The sequence below is a fragment of the Acanthochromis polyacanthus genome, chromosome 18 (assembly GCF_021347895.1).
Source record: "Acanthochromis polyacanthus isolate Apoly-LR-REF ecotype Palm Island chromosome 18, KAUST_Apoly_ChrSc, whole genome shotgun sequence".
Taxonomy (NCBI): Eukaryota; Metazoa; Chordata; class Actinopteri; family Pomacentridae; genus Acanthochromis; species Acanthochromis polyacanthus.
The window spans coordinates 20754433-20773283 of record NC_067130.1 but is presented as its reverse complement, the minus strand read 5'-3'; the positions used below and the strand labels follow the sequence as shown (position 1 = coordinate 20773283).

Below are 18851 nucleotides of genomic sequence, written 5' to 3'. Positions count from 1 at the left end.
CCATCAGGCAAGTTCTGCAGTAATGAGGAACCCTTTCCCCAGTATATCCAGGCATATGTATGGACGTGTACAAAAAGATAATGATGCTATCAGAAAATCTAAGTCACGTTGAATCTAAAAAGAGAAGTGTGATGTTAGTGACTTTAAATATGACTGACTAATAATTAGAGAACGTATGCTTTTTGATGTAAATTTCACATCGCTACTGACCTGGTGGTTGTCATAGCAACAGATGTTAAAAACAAAAGAAACACTGCAACTCGTCTCATTATTTTATAAAATAAACTTTTTATTTTATCAAAAGTTGATCATGACAGCAATAAGATCATGACAATAATATATAATGCACAGAAATGGAATAAACAGCAACAGAGTATATGAAAAATTAGTGCAAAAAAAATCACAAATACAAAAATATATTGCACTTGGTAATTTGAAGTTTTAGGTGGAAGAAGTCATGTTTGAATAACATTCTCAATTTGATATATTCATCTGTAAACATTAATCTTTTATGCTTTGCCTTTGTGTTTGCGAAGCTTCTTAGCATCCACAATCTGGAAAAATCTACAGCAAAGAGGAGCTTCAGTTCAGAGCAGAAACCAACAGGCGATTTGCGGTACTTTATCTCGGTTGGTCAGAGTTGTGCTTTTTCTCTACACCTGGTCATTTAAATCCACACACACTCTCTGTCTCTCTCTCACACACACACATACACACATTCACACACAACTTGAGCTTGACTTTTAGTGCTCGAGGTGGTCGTTGACGCAGTTTGTCATCAGAAACATATATTTTTTGTCTTTTTTTAAGCTCTTATTTAGCTTTGTTCTCGAAAAGAGACCACCTGAAGTCTGGTTACTGAGCTCAAACTATCATTTGAAGATAGCTTTTGTCCTGTCGTAAATAAGCCATTCAAGAACAATATCTGTGTTTACATCTGTGGACAGAATCTACTGTATCATATAGGCCTGCGGCAATCTGCAGAATATAAAACCACTGATAGAAAAACAGTAATTACGGCATGTGCAAACTTTACTGTGAGGCAGGAGGAGGCTTCTTCTGACCGCCAGCAGTGATCTGTCAGAGTCAAACATTGGCGTCAGAGAAGGTTTGTTCTGCCTCGTCCGGAGCACAGGATATGGAGGATTCAGCATGGCTGGAAATCCCTGGTCCATGGTCACCGAATGCTCTGTCGGCGGACTCTTCCCTGGTCAAAGAGGATTATTTATGGTCTTTTACAATCTGGTGAGAAGCTGGTTGTGCAGCCAAGAGTGACGGTGTCTTTGTTTGAGCAGAAGCCTCAGAGCTCCTCAGCGGGACGGACACATGTCGGGTCTCCTGACGTCGGCTGCCCCGCTCACCTCCACCGGGTCGGGGTACGGGTCCACCTGGGGGGGCAAGGAGGCAAATCGTTAACACAACTCGGTGCAGTGTTTTACAAGCAACACAACACAGGTGCTGAAAAGCAGATTTAAAGATCATAACTTAAGACAAAATAACAGATGACTAGTTAAGAAAAAGATAATACAGCAATAAAAATATAATTCTTTATTCTATAAAATTATATTGATACAATGAAGTTAATCAAATAAAATACAACAAAATAAATATTTATAATAATATGATTATATTTTGCATCTTAAAGGAATGTTTTGGATGTTGTTCTATGTTATAGCTATTCTATATTTATGTTTATATTTTGAATTTTAAAAGATATTTGATATATGTTCAAGTGCATCATAAGATATTTGATATATTTTCTTAGTGAGAAACTAACTGCTACTATTTTAGTTATTTAGGTTGACTTAAAAAAAACAACTCTAATAGGATATGCTTCATTTTCTTTATATGAAGTCTTAGAACACATTTGATATATTTATACATCTTAACAGCATATGTTTATTGAATTTTAAAGAGAAATATTACATATTTATAATATATATATTTAATTTAGATTTTTGAGATTTTTGTAGCACATTAGAAGGATCTTATATATATATATATATATATATATATATATTATCCTTTTGGTGATTTGTTAAAAAAAAGTACAGTTACAAAGATATTTTAATTTATTTTTAAAGTCCTGATATATATTGTTATTTTAGATTTTTCTTTTTTATCATTGCATAAAATTATATTTTATATACTTCAATAGCTTTCTGATGAGACATGCTGTTGTGTTTCATTATGTTTTTATTTATATTATTTTTTTGCTATTTAATTTCAATTAGACTTTTTTCCATTTTATTGTTAGGACTCTGTGTGTAAACTCGTATTAGTCATGTTGGAATATAAATCTGTTTACGAAGGTTGGCGAGGACTTGGTGTAAGATCGAGGTAAAGTCAAGGGTTAAGTCAGTTAAATGTCGTCTGGAAACACGACTCTTGTGTGTGTGTGTGTGTGTGTGTGTGTGTACTCTCTGTACCTCAGAGTAGAGTGGTGGGGGCAGATATCTGAACTCTGTGATGTATGTTAGCAGAGATGTCTGGTCTTCTCCCTCCCCCTCAGACCTATCAAAGCCCTGCAGACAATCCCGCCTGTGAGACTCTGATATTGCCAGCTCGCTGTAGCTCGGCGGCGCTGCGGTAAACAAACGGGCATGAGAGATTGTTGTGTTCTATATGCACATGACAAAAAACAGAAAACATGCATGTCTGCTCCTGTGTTTACACTACATACCTTCAGGCCTCTCGGGCAGGCCCAGCCAGCTCAGACTGCTGCAGTTGCTGCTGATGCTGGATGTGCGGGTGGCGCAGGCATGAAGAGGGATGGTCCCGATCACCAACGGCAACGACAGAGACAGATTCAGTCCACCAGGAACATCCACGTACACCTGCAGGCATGTTTTGTGTTAGTGGGAGCCAGTTCTGCCTGTTCACAGCAGTATGCTCATGTTCACATGACTTTCGGCGGCTGATGTACAAACTTTGAAGGCTGCATGACAAATAGAAACATGTCCCTGCCTCCAGCTGTATTATCTGTTTTTTCACTCATGACATCACACTGTGGGACAAAACAGTCACTTTACTCTTTATTAATGTGCATTTTCTACACAAAATTGTTTCCTTTCACCTGAAGCTGCAGTCGAAAACAATTCATGTTAATACTTTTTAATTTTATTTATTTATTGAACCTTCATTTTATCTGGTGAGTTAGTTGAGAACAAGTTCTCATTTTCAAAAATACAAACTTTGAAGGTTAATAAGAGCTTTTTGGTAGTTTGTATAGTGTTTTTTCATCCAAATTATTAGTAGTTTTTAGTGTGTCACTAGAAGACTATGAGTAGTTTCTGGGTCATTTCAGAATTGGAGGACATTTTACGTCCCACCCGTCAAATTTCAAATAATCAAATAATGTACAAAATGCTAAAACATGCAGTTGTTGTTTAAATGTACTTGTCCTGAGACAAAATCTAAAAACAAATTAGAAAAGAATGTTTGAAAACATTTTTTGAAATATCAAATTAGTCTGGAGTTCCCCCTAAAATGTAATTTCTGTCTTGACCCACTTTCCCAGTGACCAAATTGAATCTCAAATAAAACAGTTTAAATTAAATTTAAATCTCCTTTTTTTGTTAGGATTTTTTTCATTGATGTCTCTTGTAATTGTGGGAACATTTTTTTAGTCAACATAATATTTTAAATAATTATTATTATGCATGGAATGTGTGTCCTACAACAACCCTGTTAGCATGGCCTTTATAGCTGATAGAAGAAGAAGAAAACAATATATATAGAATATATAGTGTGACATCTGCAAGTTATTAGGAAGTTTTTAGCCAATTAGTAAATTCATGTATTGTTGTACAGTTACTCATTACAGTAGTTACTCTGCCAAGGAACGCAATGGAGTTATGTGACGACTGGCCTTGGTTTGTCTGTCTGTTTGTTCGTCTGTGCACAATAACGGACTTTGATGAAATCTTCAGGGAAGGTAACAAATAACACAAGGACCTAGTGATTAGATTTTGGCAGTGATGCTGCTTATAGTCTGGGTCCATGGATTTGTTAAAGATTTCTGTATCATTGCAAGATAGTGGCACAGAATCACTGTAACTATGACTGCAAGTGAACACTACGTCAGCTGCCTGCTGATGATCACATGATTGTGATTCTACTACAAATCGACCGCTGCGGGCCATTCATTCATTGGAAATCATGTAACAACTGGGCAGCCTTAGCGGAGTACTGCAATCTCTGAGTGCTTTTCTTGTATTGTTGAATGAGCTCACAGAAACACGCTGAACTCACCACGAGGGCGTATTCCACCCTGATGATGGGGCAGTCCAGGATTGAGGGTGACACCGGAGGAATTTTCAGTAGTTTGCCCTCCCAGCTCTGGCTCTTGCCCTGTGGCAGTGGATCTCCCCGCAGGTTGGACACCAGCTGCTGGATCTGCTTGCCCTTGCCCTTAGCAAAGAAGGTCTGGGTCTGGTACAGCGCTGCCTTGGGCACTACGACGCGGGACGAACAGTTCTCCACTTCAGCGAAAATCTGGATGGACTCACCTTGGAGAGAGGGGAGAAGACATCAGTCTGACAGACTGAGGAAGAAGCAACATGAGTGAAGTGTGAAAAGTAAAGACAGAAAAGAGGAAGACGAGCAGGAGTAGTTTGGAGGAGGCGCTGCTTACCTGGTGTGTAGCCCTTTCGCTCAATCTTGGCACTGAGGGAGATCGGGCCTGAAGCACAGAACCAGCAGCACAGCGTCTTCTCCTTGGTACCAGCCTGAGGGGCCTGGAAACACACATCATCTGGTTTAACTGCTGCAGCAACACTGCAGAAATCACATCCACTCCTGAACCTTTACAGGAGTTCAGCACTAAAAAAAAACAGCATACTTGTCAGGAATTAGCTAAAAAAAAAAACTGCAGGGAAAGAAAAAGTAATCAACAAATTTTTAAAAAACCACAGTAAAATTTCTCAATAAAAAATACTAGTAAGTAAGTAAAGAAGGACTTTCAGCAAAACAGTACTTAACATATGAAAAGTTAAAATTAACTTTTAATGGTGTAGTTCAACAACATGGAGCCAATTCTTTTCTTTTCTTTATACAGACAACACCTAAAGTGCTTTCTGAAGGGGAAATAACATGTCATCTTTGCCAAAATTAAACTATTTCTCAGCCAGAAGCTGTAAAAACAGAAAGAGAAGTTGTTTATTTTTACTTTCTGATTGCCCTTGAATAATCACCACCAAATCTAAGGTGTGACATCATGACATTTTGTCAAAATCAGTATATTCTAAATGTCTCTGGGAAATTTTTTTGGTCAAAAATAGAAAATTTGCTCTAATCAAGTCATGTAAAAAATTAAAAACTCTGCACTAAAACTGTGAAGCTATAACTAATTCAGCTAAAACTGGACAAAAACCCAGAGTTTCCAGATTAACTGCAGGCTGTGCTTCTACAGAGCAGAGAGGAGACGACTGAGAGGAAAATAAAACCTACTGGATCAATAAAATAAGAAAACTCTGAATAATAACAAAATAAGAAGAAAAAAAACAATTGTAGAGGCTTTAAAATGTCAATTTTTACTGTTGTACAGTAAATAAAGAAATTAAACTTTGGTCATGATTTCTGTTATTGTAATGGGCTACACAGCACGAAGGACATTTCTGAGTTCTGCCTCCTTCCAGCCATGCTTGTTCTGTTTCCACAGAGGTGCAGGACTTTATATTGCAGTGAAAAAGGAGCTCTGAATAAAGAAAAAAGAGGTCGTAGCAAATGGAGAAGGAATTCAGCTGTTTGGAGTTCAGAGGGTTTGTGACTCTTGTTGTATCCTTACTGTCTATTTAAGCTCTTTGTAACTCCAACTTATTTTCATTCACAGCTACATTTACTATACATAAACTACTGTTGAAAAATTTGAGGTTATCCAGGCAATTTAATATTTTCCATGAAAACTTACATTTTTATTTGTGTGCTAACATAAGTGATAAAAATAACTTTTGATCAGTAAAACTCATGTCTTCTAGTTAGAGCAGTGTGCGCCGTGTGGGGCTGATTTTCTGACCTTCATATTAGCCATACAGAGCGCTATCAGAGTAAACGTGCATACCAGCAGCAGTGGCGTGTTGATGTCGATGTGCTCGAACACAATGAACTCCTTCTTGACTTTGACGGGGAGCAGCCACGGCCGGTGCAGCTCAGCCTTCACCCAGTACCTCACGCTGCCGTGCTTCCCTTCAAAGGACGTGGCCAGAGCCCTGACAGCCGGAGGAGGAAAAACAAGGGCAAGGAGATTAGGAAGTGTGGGTGGTCTGTGGTCGGGCACTCAGATCCTTCACTTCACTCTGAGTCACAACATCAGCAAAATGTGCCTCAAGTTTCAAAGTAATTGCTGCTGGAGGTGCAGCAGGTGGGGCTTATTTTTACATGAAAACCCCTCTGAGCCTCCCACCTGACATGCTCAGAATGAGTGGGTTTTTATGCACAATGTAGTTACTCTTGAAGTCCATGCTGGTCGATCAAAACAACTTTCAATTTGTGTTACTTTTTAAATCCTTTCTGAGCCTTAAAACTTCACCAGTACAGCAGATAGACATGTGACATTTTCGAAGATTAAAAAAACATCTGATCTCTGTTAAAAATGGCAACCAAATCCATTTTACATCCACTCACAGCATCACAATGTAAAGCTGAACTTGTTGTATGTAGCATTAAATACTCAGTAACTCACATCTGCGGCAGGTTGAAGCTGAAAGCAAACTCGTGTAAACCGGCGTGCAGAACAGTCATCCCCTCCTCTGGACAGTCCTCATCTGAAACACAAAGAACACATTTCCTGATACACCTGCACCGTGCAGCCAGCCGCCACCCTCTCAGCACACACAGGCACGCAGCCACATTACACAACCAACTCCACCTCACCTCGGAGAACTGCTACAGGCACGTCGGGAGAAAATAAAACACACGTTTCTATCAGAAGGACAAAAAGTTATGAGATTACAAGACCAGGGCTGCAACAAAGACCAAATATTCTCCCCCTCTGATATTTGTCCTACTCGGATTTTCAACTCTACTTTATGCTGTTTTAGGCCACTAGTATGTCAAACACCTGGATTTTTAGTTTTTCACTATCTATGTTATTCTGTGTAAAAAGAAACAGTACTGAGTTTTCTCCACTGTATCAATGCATGTGTTGCCCCTATAGATATGTAAGGCTTTAGGAGTAATTTTGGACACATTTTGAGTCATTCTAGTTTTCATTTTTGACACATTTTGGGTGATTGTGGACAAAAATACAAAGTTATGTGTAAGCACCGTTTCTTTTTCTTTACAGTATTAGGGAAAAACATGTGGACACTTGGGAAAATGCTTGACATGTTGGTTCAGACATTTAAAATTTTTGACAAAAAACAATCGAAGAAATGTTGTAACATTTTACTTTTGTAGTCTGCCAAGAAACGCGGCAGAGTTATGTGATGATCGGTGGGTGTTTGTCCATCCGTTTGTCTGTCTGTACACAACTTTACTCAAAAACAGACAAGCGGATTTGAATGACATTTTCAGGGAAGGTCAGAAATGACACAAGGAGCAAGTGATTAGATTTTCGCAGTGATGCAGCTCAAAGTCTGGATCTATGATTTGTTAAAGTTTTTGGCATTGTTGCGAGATAGTGGCATGGCATCACTGTAACTATGACAACAAGCCAATAGTATGTCAGCTGCCTGCTGATACAAATCAATCGCTGCGGACTTATCCCTTGGAAATGAGACAAGAAACAACTGATTAAACTGTTGAGGTGTTTCCAAGTCCCATCAATTCCCACCGTCCACTACATATTTAGGTCCCGCGATTTGGTATCCGTACATACACATGCATAACACACGCCACAGAAAAGTCGTTTTTTTCTTAAAGATTTTATCCGTCGGAAATGATACAACGACTGAACATCCTTGATGGAGTACTGCGCTCTCTTGAGTGCTTTTCTTGTTTCATTCTGTGTCATACTGTACAGAAGACACTTCTGTAGTCATGGTTTTACTGTTTCATTAGTTTACATTTCAGTGAAAACGAGCCCACAGTGAGAGAAAGTGTGAATAACGCTGCTCGGGTTCAGACATTTAACGGCATTAACAGGCGCAGCACACCCTGTGGCAGAAACACTTCCTCATTTCTCCTGTTCTTGTTTGTATTTTAAATTCTGTGTAAATGTCTCCAGTCGACCCTGCTGAACTTCAGCTTCCTGCCACCTCAGCCTGCATCTCTGCTGCCTGTGTGTGTTGAGTGCTGTCATAAACAGCCTGCATACATGTGTGTGTATCAGTGTGTGTGTGTGTGTGTGTGTGTGTGTGTTGCCATGCCCGTGCGAGCGTGCACGCCCGTCAAGTCACCGGCAACACAGAGCAAGCAGGAGTAGACCGGTATGAACCAGACTGAGCAGCTTCCTCCAGCTGGAAACTCCAACGCATGCATTAAAACTCGGCCTCTCATTGGAGGACGCCGCGACACGCAGCACAGGCCGCGCTCTGATTGGTGCAGCGCCGACAGGCCCCTGCCCACATTTAGCACAGCCATGTGGTGTGTGGCATGAGGGGGGGAGGAGGGGGAGAGGAAGGGTGTTGTACTCCGCCAGCAGTGAACTCCAGGTAGACCTGCTCTCACGCAAACACTTGAAATGATGACAGAAGATAAAACTTCCAGTTTCATTAGAAATAATAGTAGAACTACACACTAAAAACTGTTCAAACTCACAACCAGCATTGAGTTTTGCTCATTTCTCTTTCTGTACAACCTCACGTTGTCACTCTCAATCTCGGAAACAACTGTAGATAATAACAAAGAAATAAATAGAAAGTTGATTCCTGAGCTTTCTATCAAGTAAGATAATACTTTATTGCATGACGGCAGTTCCATGGAGGTTTTTACAGCTTTTTACAGCTCCACAGAAGTACTAACACACTAAAACAAAAGTAAACCAACTAGGCACAGAATAAACTATAGAAACATGTCTGAACATACCACACATTCACACAATTGTAAGACCTTTGTACCTACTGCACTCCAGTTTAGTTGTCGGAACTAAACAATAAATTGTGGCAAAAAATTCATTCATTAGCAATTTTTTTTTTTTTTGAAGCACAGCTCAAATGATTTTTTTTTTCCTTTTTGAACTAATTTATAGCTAAAGTCTAATGTGTGAACAATTCTCTGACAACATCTTCCTGAATGGGAGTATTTGTTGCTGCAAACTGAACTTTTATGGGTTTTGTTGCTGCTGTTCATGTAAAACCAGAGGTCTGTAAATTGTAACAGCCGTTTGTCACCGTTCTCTTACATTTTGTAGAGCAAAACAAATAAAATAAAAATTGGATATTAATGCCACAAAGTGTCAAAAAATCTGGTCATTACTGTGCTAAAGTGTAAAAATTCTGTATATAAATGCACAAATGTTGTAAAAAACAGAATATTACAACAAAAAAACACTATTTGGCATTTTTAATCCTATGACATGAGACACATTTAATTTTCAAATGACCTTTTCATGATTTCTGATGAACTAATTACTTTAGTTCTAACTTACCTGCTGGAATAAATGAATCTGCATTGGAGCAACAATGAGTTGATTAACTGAATTAACTCACAGCTACTTTAAAAATCAAATAAACAATTGTTTTGTTTTGTTTAACTGTTGCTGTCTCAAAGCTCTCAAATGTTTGCAAAAAAGAATTTGCTGGTTTTATCTTTCTTATGATATTGTAAATGTAACATTTTGAAGTTTTGGATTGTTGTTAGGGCAAAATACCATGTGAGGACAGCCCCTGGGACTCCACCATCTTGTGGTTTACATCATTTTCAACAACTTACCGTGACATAAGGAGCGACCTAAATGTCGTTGAGGCTATTAGCTGATTGATCAATTCATCAAATTTACAGGCAACTATTTTAATTATTGTCTGAACTTTTGTTGAACCCTGAATGTGACCACAGATTTCTGGCGTTTTTACACTACAGTTTAAAAGTTTGGGGTCACTTGGGGAAAAGATCCTCATTTTTGAAAGAGAATTAAACATTCACTGGATCATAAATCCATTCTAGACATTGTTAATGTGGTAAATGACTATTCTAGCTGGAAACGGCTGATTTTTAATGAAATATCTGTATAGGGGTACAGAGGAACATTTCCAGCAACCATCACTCCTGCGTTCTAATGCTACATTGTGTTAGCTAATGGTGTTGAAAGGCTAATTGATGATTAGAACACCCTTGTGCTAATTATGCTAGCACTTGAATAAAAGTGTGAGTTTTCATGGAAAACATGAAATTGTGTGGGTGACCCCAAACTTTTGAACGGCAGTGTATGTCTTTTATTACTTTAAATGTAACATGAACACCTGCAGAGGAAGCTCGCGTGATTCAATCAAAAGCTCCAGAAACAGAAAGATGATTGACGCAACACCCGAAAACCAAAATGACAAATGTTTGGTTTATGACAGCAAACGTGGCCACAACCTGTATCTTTGGGTTGTGGGCAAGTTTACTGTCCTAAAGTAGGAAAGAAACCAGAAAATATTCTCATTTAAGAAGCTGCATATTAGACTATTTTCTTGAACAATTCGTCAGAGATTAATTGATTATTAAGATAATCGACGATTATTTGATAGTTGACATCTAATCGAACAATCGAGTAATAGCTGCAGCTCTAAGGTGGAAAACCTTTCATTGTCAAACAACTGAGAGTGAGCAAAGGTTTTACATTTGTCTTTAAACATGACATGAAAAACTACTCAGTTATTCAAAGAGTTAAAAAGCTGAAACTGGAGAACTGAGGGTGTTTTTTTCCATTAAAAATATCTCAAAATAGTTGCTTTTGAATGTTCCCGGGACTCTGACAGACTTTGGCAAAACAGCGTTCTCCCATCATGCACCATGGTCATGGAATAATCTTCAAAAAACTCGAAACATTCATATCCATTAATGAGTTTAAGAATAGAGCGAAGGAGGAATGTCGGTGTTTTTCTTGAGAGGTCTCTGTCCTTGAATAGCTGTGAATCTGTTTTATTGTTTGTTTATTATGTTTCTGTTTTATGTGACTCTTTCAGTTGTGTGGCTGCTGCCTTGGCTGGGTCTCCCTTGTAAAGAGATCTCTAATCTCAATGGGACTTCCTGGTTAAATAAAGGTAAATAATTAATAAAAAATAAATAGTTGACACCTAACTGATTAACTGTTGTATTGTCTGGAGGTTTAACAAAAATCCCTGAAAGTGGAGAGGCAGTGAAGTCACCACCTTTGACCCAAACTGCAGCTACCAGCAGCCCTCATGGGGAGACAAACCGACCTGAGAGCAGCTCTGTCTGACCAACACGCTGCAGGATCATCTCTACACATTTACATCACGTTTCCATCCAACTGTCCCTCCACTCATTTGCATGAGAAACGCAGCAGAGCAGCGCAGGTAGCGGACTGTTTTGGAGGCGGCAGCAGCAGCTCTAGCTCTTTACTCCACAGTCTGCCTCCCCTCCTCCCTCCTCCCTCCTCCTCCTCTCCCCTCCCTCCCTCTCTGGCAGTTTCTGAACAGGTTTGAACCGCTTCTAACAAAGGGAGTTGCCTGAGCTGGTCTTACTTCAGGATGTCATCAGTAAAAATGTTCGTTGCGCATCACTTTGGCACGAATGTTGCGTTAAAAGCACGAAGCCACGTCGGCTGCTTTCGATTTTGGTGCGTTTTTCTCCGTTTCGAACGCGGATCGGAACTTTTTTTTTTGTTTTCTTCCGCGAAGCAAATGTGAGGATGCGGAGTGTGCAGAAAAATAAAATAAAGCCCCCTTCGTGAGACTCAGGAGCGTTAATGTGCGCTTATGAAACGGGTTCATTAAATAATTCATGCGTTCATTGGCAGGGAGGATGTGTGCGCCGTCGATCAGCTGTTGCATCAGTACCACAGGCTGGGATGTGTGCGGCGCTGACGCATGACTGCGCCCTCTGCGCTAATAAAGTTTGTCATGAGGAAAGTTTGCCGGCTCTTACCTCTCTCCTCTCCGATCAGGGTGTCGTAGTGGTGCAGGTATTCCACCTCCTCCGTGTAGTTCTGGGTGTAAGCCGTGTTCGCTCCGGCGTTCCGAGACTCCGTCCAGCGGACCTTGGCGACTCCTCTGGCGGTTATGTCCAGACTCCTCACCCGCACGTCCCCGGTCACCTCCACCACCACCCGGCCGGACACCAGGTCTCCGCCGGAGAACACGGGCAGGTTGTTCTCATTCAGGCTGTCAAAGTAGACCGCCAAGGCCCTCACTTTGCCCAGCACCATGGTGAATTAACGAGAAAACAAGATGAGAAATAAAGAGTCTATGGAGTTGGGAGTAGAGCCGTGCGGCACAGATTCCTGCGCCTCGCTCCGGGTGCCCAGCGCAGAGCCGGGTCTGCGGCTGTCACTGGCCGCTCATCTGGGTTCTGATGGTAGGCTCGGCTCTCCGCTGTCCTCTCTCCTCCTCCGGTGCTGCCTCAGCTACTCTCCGCTCTCTGCTGCCGTCTGCCTCCAGCCGCTGCGCTCTTAAAGCTTCCGTGCGCAAAAATAACCCCACTGAGCATGTGCGCTCAGACCGGCCGGCCTGCTGACAAACACTCAGGAGGTAGGTCTCCACTTACAGCCCGGTTTCCTTATCACACCACACATTACATACAATAAAAATGTGCTGAATAATTCTGTCATCAATAAAAAAAGAAAGAATGTTTTTTCATCTTCAAGCAATAAAGCCAGAAAATATCTCCCCAAGCTGCTCACAGCATTTCTTTTTATTATCTGTATGTCAAGCACTTATTTTCTTATGTGTTGTGTAAAGAATCAGAAGATTGTGAAGAAAAAGAAACAACTTTAACATATTCAAATGTGTTGTTTTTGTCAGAACAGCATTAAAACCACAGAAATATTCAGTTTGCCCTTCAATTAAGAAGCAAATTCTGTCATTTAATATAAAAGAGTCATTCCAGACTTGTAGGACATTTGAACTTCAAAATTTATGAGAAATAAACCCCTTCTTTCACATTTTTCTGCTACATATTCATCAGTAATAGGTAATAAACTATCAAAGGCGTGATTGGCACACCTTCCATGCATAATATACTGTAGTATAATACATAATATTATTTAAAGTAAAATGGTGATTTCTAAAATACCCCCAGAATTACAAGATACAATGAAAAAAGGAGATTTAAATTTCATTTTAACTGTTTTATTTCAGATTCAATTTGGTCATCAGAGGGGTGGGACAAGAGAAAATGGCATTTTAGGGGAACTCCAGACTTATTTGATGTTAAAAAATTTTTTCAAGCATTCTTTTCTCCTAGTTTTTTTTTAGATTTGGTCTCAGGACCAGAACATTTACACAACAACTGCATGTGTTAGCATTTTATGCATGGATTATTTGAAATTTGATGGGTGGAACATAAAATGTCGTCCAATTCTGGAATGACCCATATAGTAAATGAGAATTTGCCATTTTTGTTTTGAAAAAATGCTAAAAAACTTTTTACAAATGATGAAAAAATGAACCAACTTATTTTCTCGTTCATGTGTAACGGGCCAGAAAATAGTAAAAATTATTTACATTTAAACGTTACTGTCTGAAGATGAAAATTTGGAGTTTAGCTACATTTTAAAATCTGATACCAGACATTATTTTATGAAAACAAGACAAAAACTGTAGTCAAAAGATAATCAATTATGAATATTTTTACCAAATTTATTTTCTTATTGGGAAGCCAGTTCAGCTTTGAAGTGATCATACCTGAGAGTTTTAGTCAACAGTCAATCCCATATCAAGACAAGTTTATTATTGTTCGATGTATAAAATGTCAGTTCTCCGAAGCCCAACTTTCGATATTCAGATGTTTGGTTCTTGTCAGCCTGAACTGAAAAATACAAGCATTTTCAGTTTAATGTGTAAAACCTGCTGATACTAAACTTTAAACAGCTGATATTTTACTATTTCTGACATTTTATACACCAAAAAAATTAGAAAAAAGAAAATTAATTAGCAAAAAATGACAATTATTTGGCATCTGCTTGGAAAAGTTGATCATTTGCTGGTTTCCCAGTTTAACAATACAGAAAACTCAACATTTGTATATCTTTTTTGTGAAACAAAAACAAGGCAACAGAAACCTTGAGTCGTGACATTCATGTGGATGTTTGACATCTACCACCCACCTAAACCCTGCAGGTCAAACAACCCCCCATGACAACAGCAGTCCTTGATGCCACCCTCAGCAGGACAATGCACCCCGACACGCCACAAAAACTGCTCAGGAGTGGCCCAGGGAGCACGACAGAGCTAAGATGTTCACCTGGGTTCATCACTCCCCAGATGCAAATCTTACCGAGCATCTGTGGGATGTACCAGGACAAGTCTGACCTAGGTAGGTCCCACCCTGTAAATCACAGGACCCACAGAATTCACTTTCACTATCCCGCTGCCATAGGACATTCCCAGAGGTCCCACTGGGTCAGAGGAGTTTTAGCAGCATTAAAGGGACCAACACAGTATTAGACAGGTGGTCATAATGTTATACCAGATCGGTGTACACTACTTCAAAAGTTTGGGGTCATCAAGACAATTTTATGTTTTCCATGAAAACTCACTTTTATTCATGTACTAACATAATTGCACAAGGGTTTTCTAGTCATTAATTAGCCTTTCAACACCATTAGCTAACACAATGTAGCATTAGAACACAGGAGTGATGGTTGCTGGAAATGTTCCTCTGTACCCCTATGGAGATATTCCATTAAAAAAACAGCTATATCCAGCTAGAATAGTCATTTACCACATTAATTCAATTCAAGTTTATTTATATAGCGGCAATTACAGGTCAAATTGTCTCAAGATGCTTCACAGAACCCATATGACCTGAACCCCCAGAGCAAGCCCTAAGGCGACAGTGGCAAGAAAAAAAAACTGCCTGTTAATGGGAAGAAACCTTGAGCAGAACCCGGCTCTGTATATGGAGGGACCCATCTGCCTGCTGGCTGGTGGGTTGAGAAGGACAGAAGAGGTATAGAGGTAGAGGTAGTGGGGGAGAGGTGAGGGGAGATGGAGGGGGAGGGACGGGAGAAGAGGAGGATGGGCAGGAAGGAGCATACAACACACAATTGTGCATTAGCAACGTGTAGACTGGATTTCTAATTCATTTAATGTTGTCTTCATTGAAAAAAAACTGATTTTCTTTGAAAAATAAGGACATTTCAAAGTGACCACACACTTTTCAACAGTACTGTATGTCTAGCTGTCTGCCCTTTGCACTTCTTTGTTCCCTCTTCTTTTCTTCCATCTCCTCTTCCTATCTTCTACTTTAGGGAGCTGCTGCCGATCCCTGACTAAACCTTCCCCACATCACAGCTGCCAAATCTCAGTCTCACCAACACAACACTCATTTCAATTCAAGAAACGATCATGTTTCATCTGATGGCGGGTTCCTAGCTCGAGAACTCGCAACACAAAATGACATTGCCCGCACCAGCCTTCGACAGCGTGGCTTATCACAGCAGTGTGTGTGCTCTCCAGGTGTGTTTGATATCTTTAATGAACTAGTGCATTCCATTTCATTGAGCTGTGGTTGCAGGTGTTGGTACCATTTCCTCATGGTCACACCGAGCAGCTTTTCCTGTACTGACATGTCTGCTCACTACATAACCAATCATTTTATCATCATCATCATCGTAAGTGTAAAGCGTCAGGTGTTTTAGGTATTTCAGAGCAGTGAGGAGCTCTGAGTGGAGCTGGTTGGACAGCTATCAGGGTTCTGTCCAATCAGGTTTTCTCACTCTTCCCTCCCTAACAGAGAGACGTTAAAGCTTCCTTTGTGATTGTTAGTCAGCTTTCTTGAGCTGTCATGCCATGACGAATCTTTTCTGTCTAAATGCATTAAAAAGAATATGACATTTAATTGACTGATTAACCAAATACCGCTGAAAGAGAATGTGTCGCTTCCAGCCGTTTAGTCATTTTTCCTCTGAGTTTATTAAATGCATGCAGCATCAGGATCCTTATGAGCGTCTCTAGAGTGATTTATCACAGTGGATCAGCTATTTGTTTCATCAGATCATCATGTCAGGTTTACTCTTTTGAACTTTTCTCTTGAAGTCTTGCAGTATTTTCTGTAGTGATGATTGTATCTGTGGATGTTTTCCCCTAAATGTGTGAGGGATTTGACCTTTCATGTACAATGAAAAACCACCACAGGTCACCTTGTAACAATGACAGCTGCTGTAATTTGTGTCATTTTGTGTAATTAAGCTTGGTGCTCAGTGCCGTAATGTAATGAAGAGAGATCAACCGACCAGCTGAATTATGTGATTCACCGTTTTCTTCTTTTTACCAGCTAAAAAGGTTATGTTAACATGTTGTAGGACACACCTTCTAAGCATAATAATCATTTAGGATATTATTTTGACTATATATATATATTCCCACAATTGCAAGAAACATCAATGGGAAAAAAAACCCCCAAAAAAGTAGATTTAAATTTCATTTCTACTGTTTTGAGATTCAGTTTGGTCGTCAGAGAGGTGGGACAAGAAAAACGAAAAATGGCATTTACAGGGGAACTCCAGACTTATTTGGTATTTTAAAAATATTTTCAAACATTTTTTTCCTTTTTTTTAAGATTTGGTCTCAGGACTACTACATTTACACAACAACTGCATGTTTTAGGATTTTGTACATGGATTTTTAGAAATTAGAGGTGTGGGACTTAAAATGTCGTCCAGTTCTGGAATGACCCATATACTGTCACAATGCTGTGTTTTTATACTATTTTCAGCCAAGTGGTTGGTTATACATGAATGCCCTAGCATTGAAAAATATTTTCAAAAATCCTTTGAAAATGTAATAACTGGAGCCGATTATGTAATTTAACGTAAGTAGGACTGCATTTCTTGTAAATAAGATTTTTTTTTTTCAATTTTTCCTGCAGTTTGCTCATTAAAAATAGGTAAAGTGGACGGCATAGTCATCACATTAATTCATCAAGATAGATTTAAGGTAGCTCTCACTCTCCTTAATTCTAGTTGTAAGAGCCAGTTTGAGAATTATTTGTTGTACAAAATCTTTAGAATATTTTTTATTTACTCATATATAAATTCATACTTCCATGTCAGCATCTCTGGTGGATGTTGCATTGTCAAATGAACTTACTGCACTTTTTCCTCAGAAAACATTTTTTAAGACTTTTCAAACATGGAAAAAAAACAATTCAGTCCTCACTTAAAATGGTATTTAAATAACTGGACTGACATTATAATAACACTTGACTCCAAAAAACTGAAGACGATTATGTATATAGTGAACTAAGGGGAAAACAACATAAAATTGACATCATTTCTTCCAGTAAATGTCCTTAACTTTACACATTACTGAGAAGAATCCAGGCTTCATCCACTGGCTGTTCTCAACTAATAACTGTTTTATGTGTGAACTTAGACACTGTTGGTCCAGCAGCCTTGTAGAGCTTCACACTACAAATAGAAAAGTCATCTTCTGTCTCATTCTAGGCTCTCTGCAAGTACTTCTCTTATAAGAAGAAATGCAGTCCCATTTATGTGTTATTACACTGTTGGCTGCAGTTATTACATTTTCAATTATTTATTGCTAGACCATGAATGTAATAATCAAAATATTACTTTTGGATCAAAAACTAATGCATTCTTGACTTCATTGAATTTAAAATGGCTAAAATTATTACATTGTTGGCTGCTGTTGCATGATTATACATGTAGCTATGTTTAGTTCCTTTATCTACCGTCTGCAGACCTGCAACTTGAATTTCCATTTCTTGCATAAGTTTTGTCAATATTTTATTGTCTATGTTTTTGGATTCTATCCTTATGTGAACTCATGCAACAGAACAATAAAGATAAAGATGTTTATTCCTTCTGCTCTAATAAATACTGAACAAACTTTTTATTCTGCTTCTCACAGTTTAAAACATGTTTTTATGCAGCCACCTTTCAAAAGTCAGCTCTGACTCAAGGGGCGTTAGGATCTTCTGTCCTGATACTCTGTTGATGTTTGTCACACTGTCAATGACACACAAACCATGATTTGAAAACAAGCAAACAAAAATACAAACTTATTTTATTCTATTTAACTTGTACATTTTAAATACATCTGTACAGTCTCTACAATCTTTCTCACTTGGCACTGCATATAAACTCCAGAAAGATGTTCCATCACGCTGAATGTATCCTCCAACAGCTTGTTCCTCTATGTACCATTTTTGAGCCATGCGACATTCATTTTAATGACTGTCTTCTCTCCGCTCTGTGGAGCAGGAGAACCCAAACGCAGACACACAGAAACAGGCTGACAGGCGAATAACGGGAGGAGATTTATTGAACTAAATAATCAACCAATACATAAACGGAGGGACAGAACTAAATCAAACCACCAAAAACTCTACAAGCAAAACCCTAAGAACTACAAAACTGAAGAAACAACTAAGCAAAAGGGAGGTACTCACAACATGGGGGAACTGACAACCGAGGGGAAAACGGGCTGGGGAAAATCCAAAACAGACAGAGGCACAACAGAGCCCAAGAGGGGAAGTAGAAGAGTCCATGTAGCAGTCCAGAGGGGGCAGGTTTGGTGGGGAATGGACTGACTGAGCAAGGTTTAAATAGTGAGGAGAGCTTGTGGAAAGGTGAGCTGAGTTTACTGATTATTGCAGCTGACAGTCATTGGGGTAATCAGCAGGCAGAGTGCAGGTAGAGCAGGAGGGCGAGTGGCAGGGAGAGAGAGAGACATGAGGGAGAGGTGACAGACAGGGAACCAAAAAGGCAGGACAAAACGGAAACAGATCAGGAGACAAGAAAGGAGGAAAAAGAGGAAGAAAGGGGGAAGAAGGGCAGG

General features: G+C 39.4%; 1 protein-coding gene and 1 long non-coding RNA gene across 2 annotated transcripts; one reads left to right on the top strand and one right to left on the bottom strand.

Annotated features, from left to right (window-relative positions):
• Positions 1-268: 268 nt before the first annotated feature.
• arrdc3b (arrestin domain containing 3b) lies at positions 269-12474 on the bottom strand. The gene is made up of 8 exons (XM_022202864.2): positions 11974-12474; positions 6683-6764; positions 6062-6209; positions 4637-4739; positions 4255-4511; positions 2684-2837; positions 2430-2584; positions 269-1388 (listed from the first exon to the last, which is right to left on the bottom strand). The coding sequence occupies exons 1-8, from the start codon at positions 12251-12253 to the stop codon at positions 1311-1313; spliced, it is 1257 nt and encodes a 418-aa protein (XP_022058556.1). The 5' UTR covers positions 12254-12474; the 3' UTR covers positions 269-1310.
• LOC110957046 (uncharacterized) lies at positions 12451-17906 on the top strand. The gene is made up of 2 exons (XR_007937676.1): positions 12451-12575; positions 14166-17906. It is a non-coding gene; the product is annotated as an uncharacterized LOC110957046 (long non-coding RNA).
• The last annotated feature ends 945 nt before the right edge of the window (positions 17907-18851 follow it).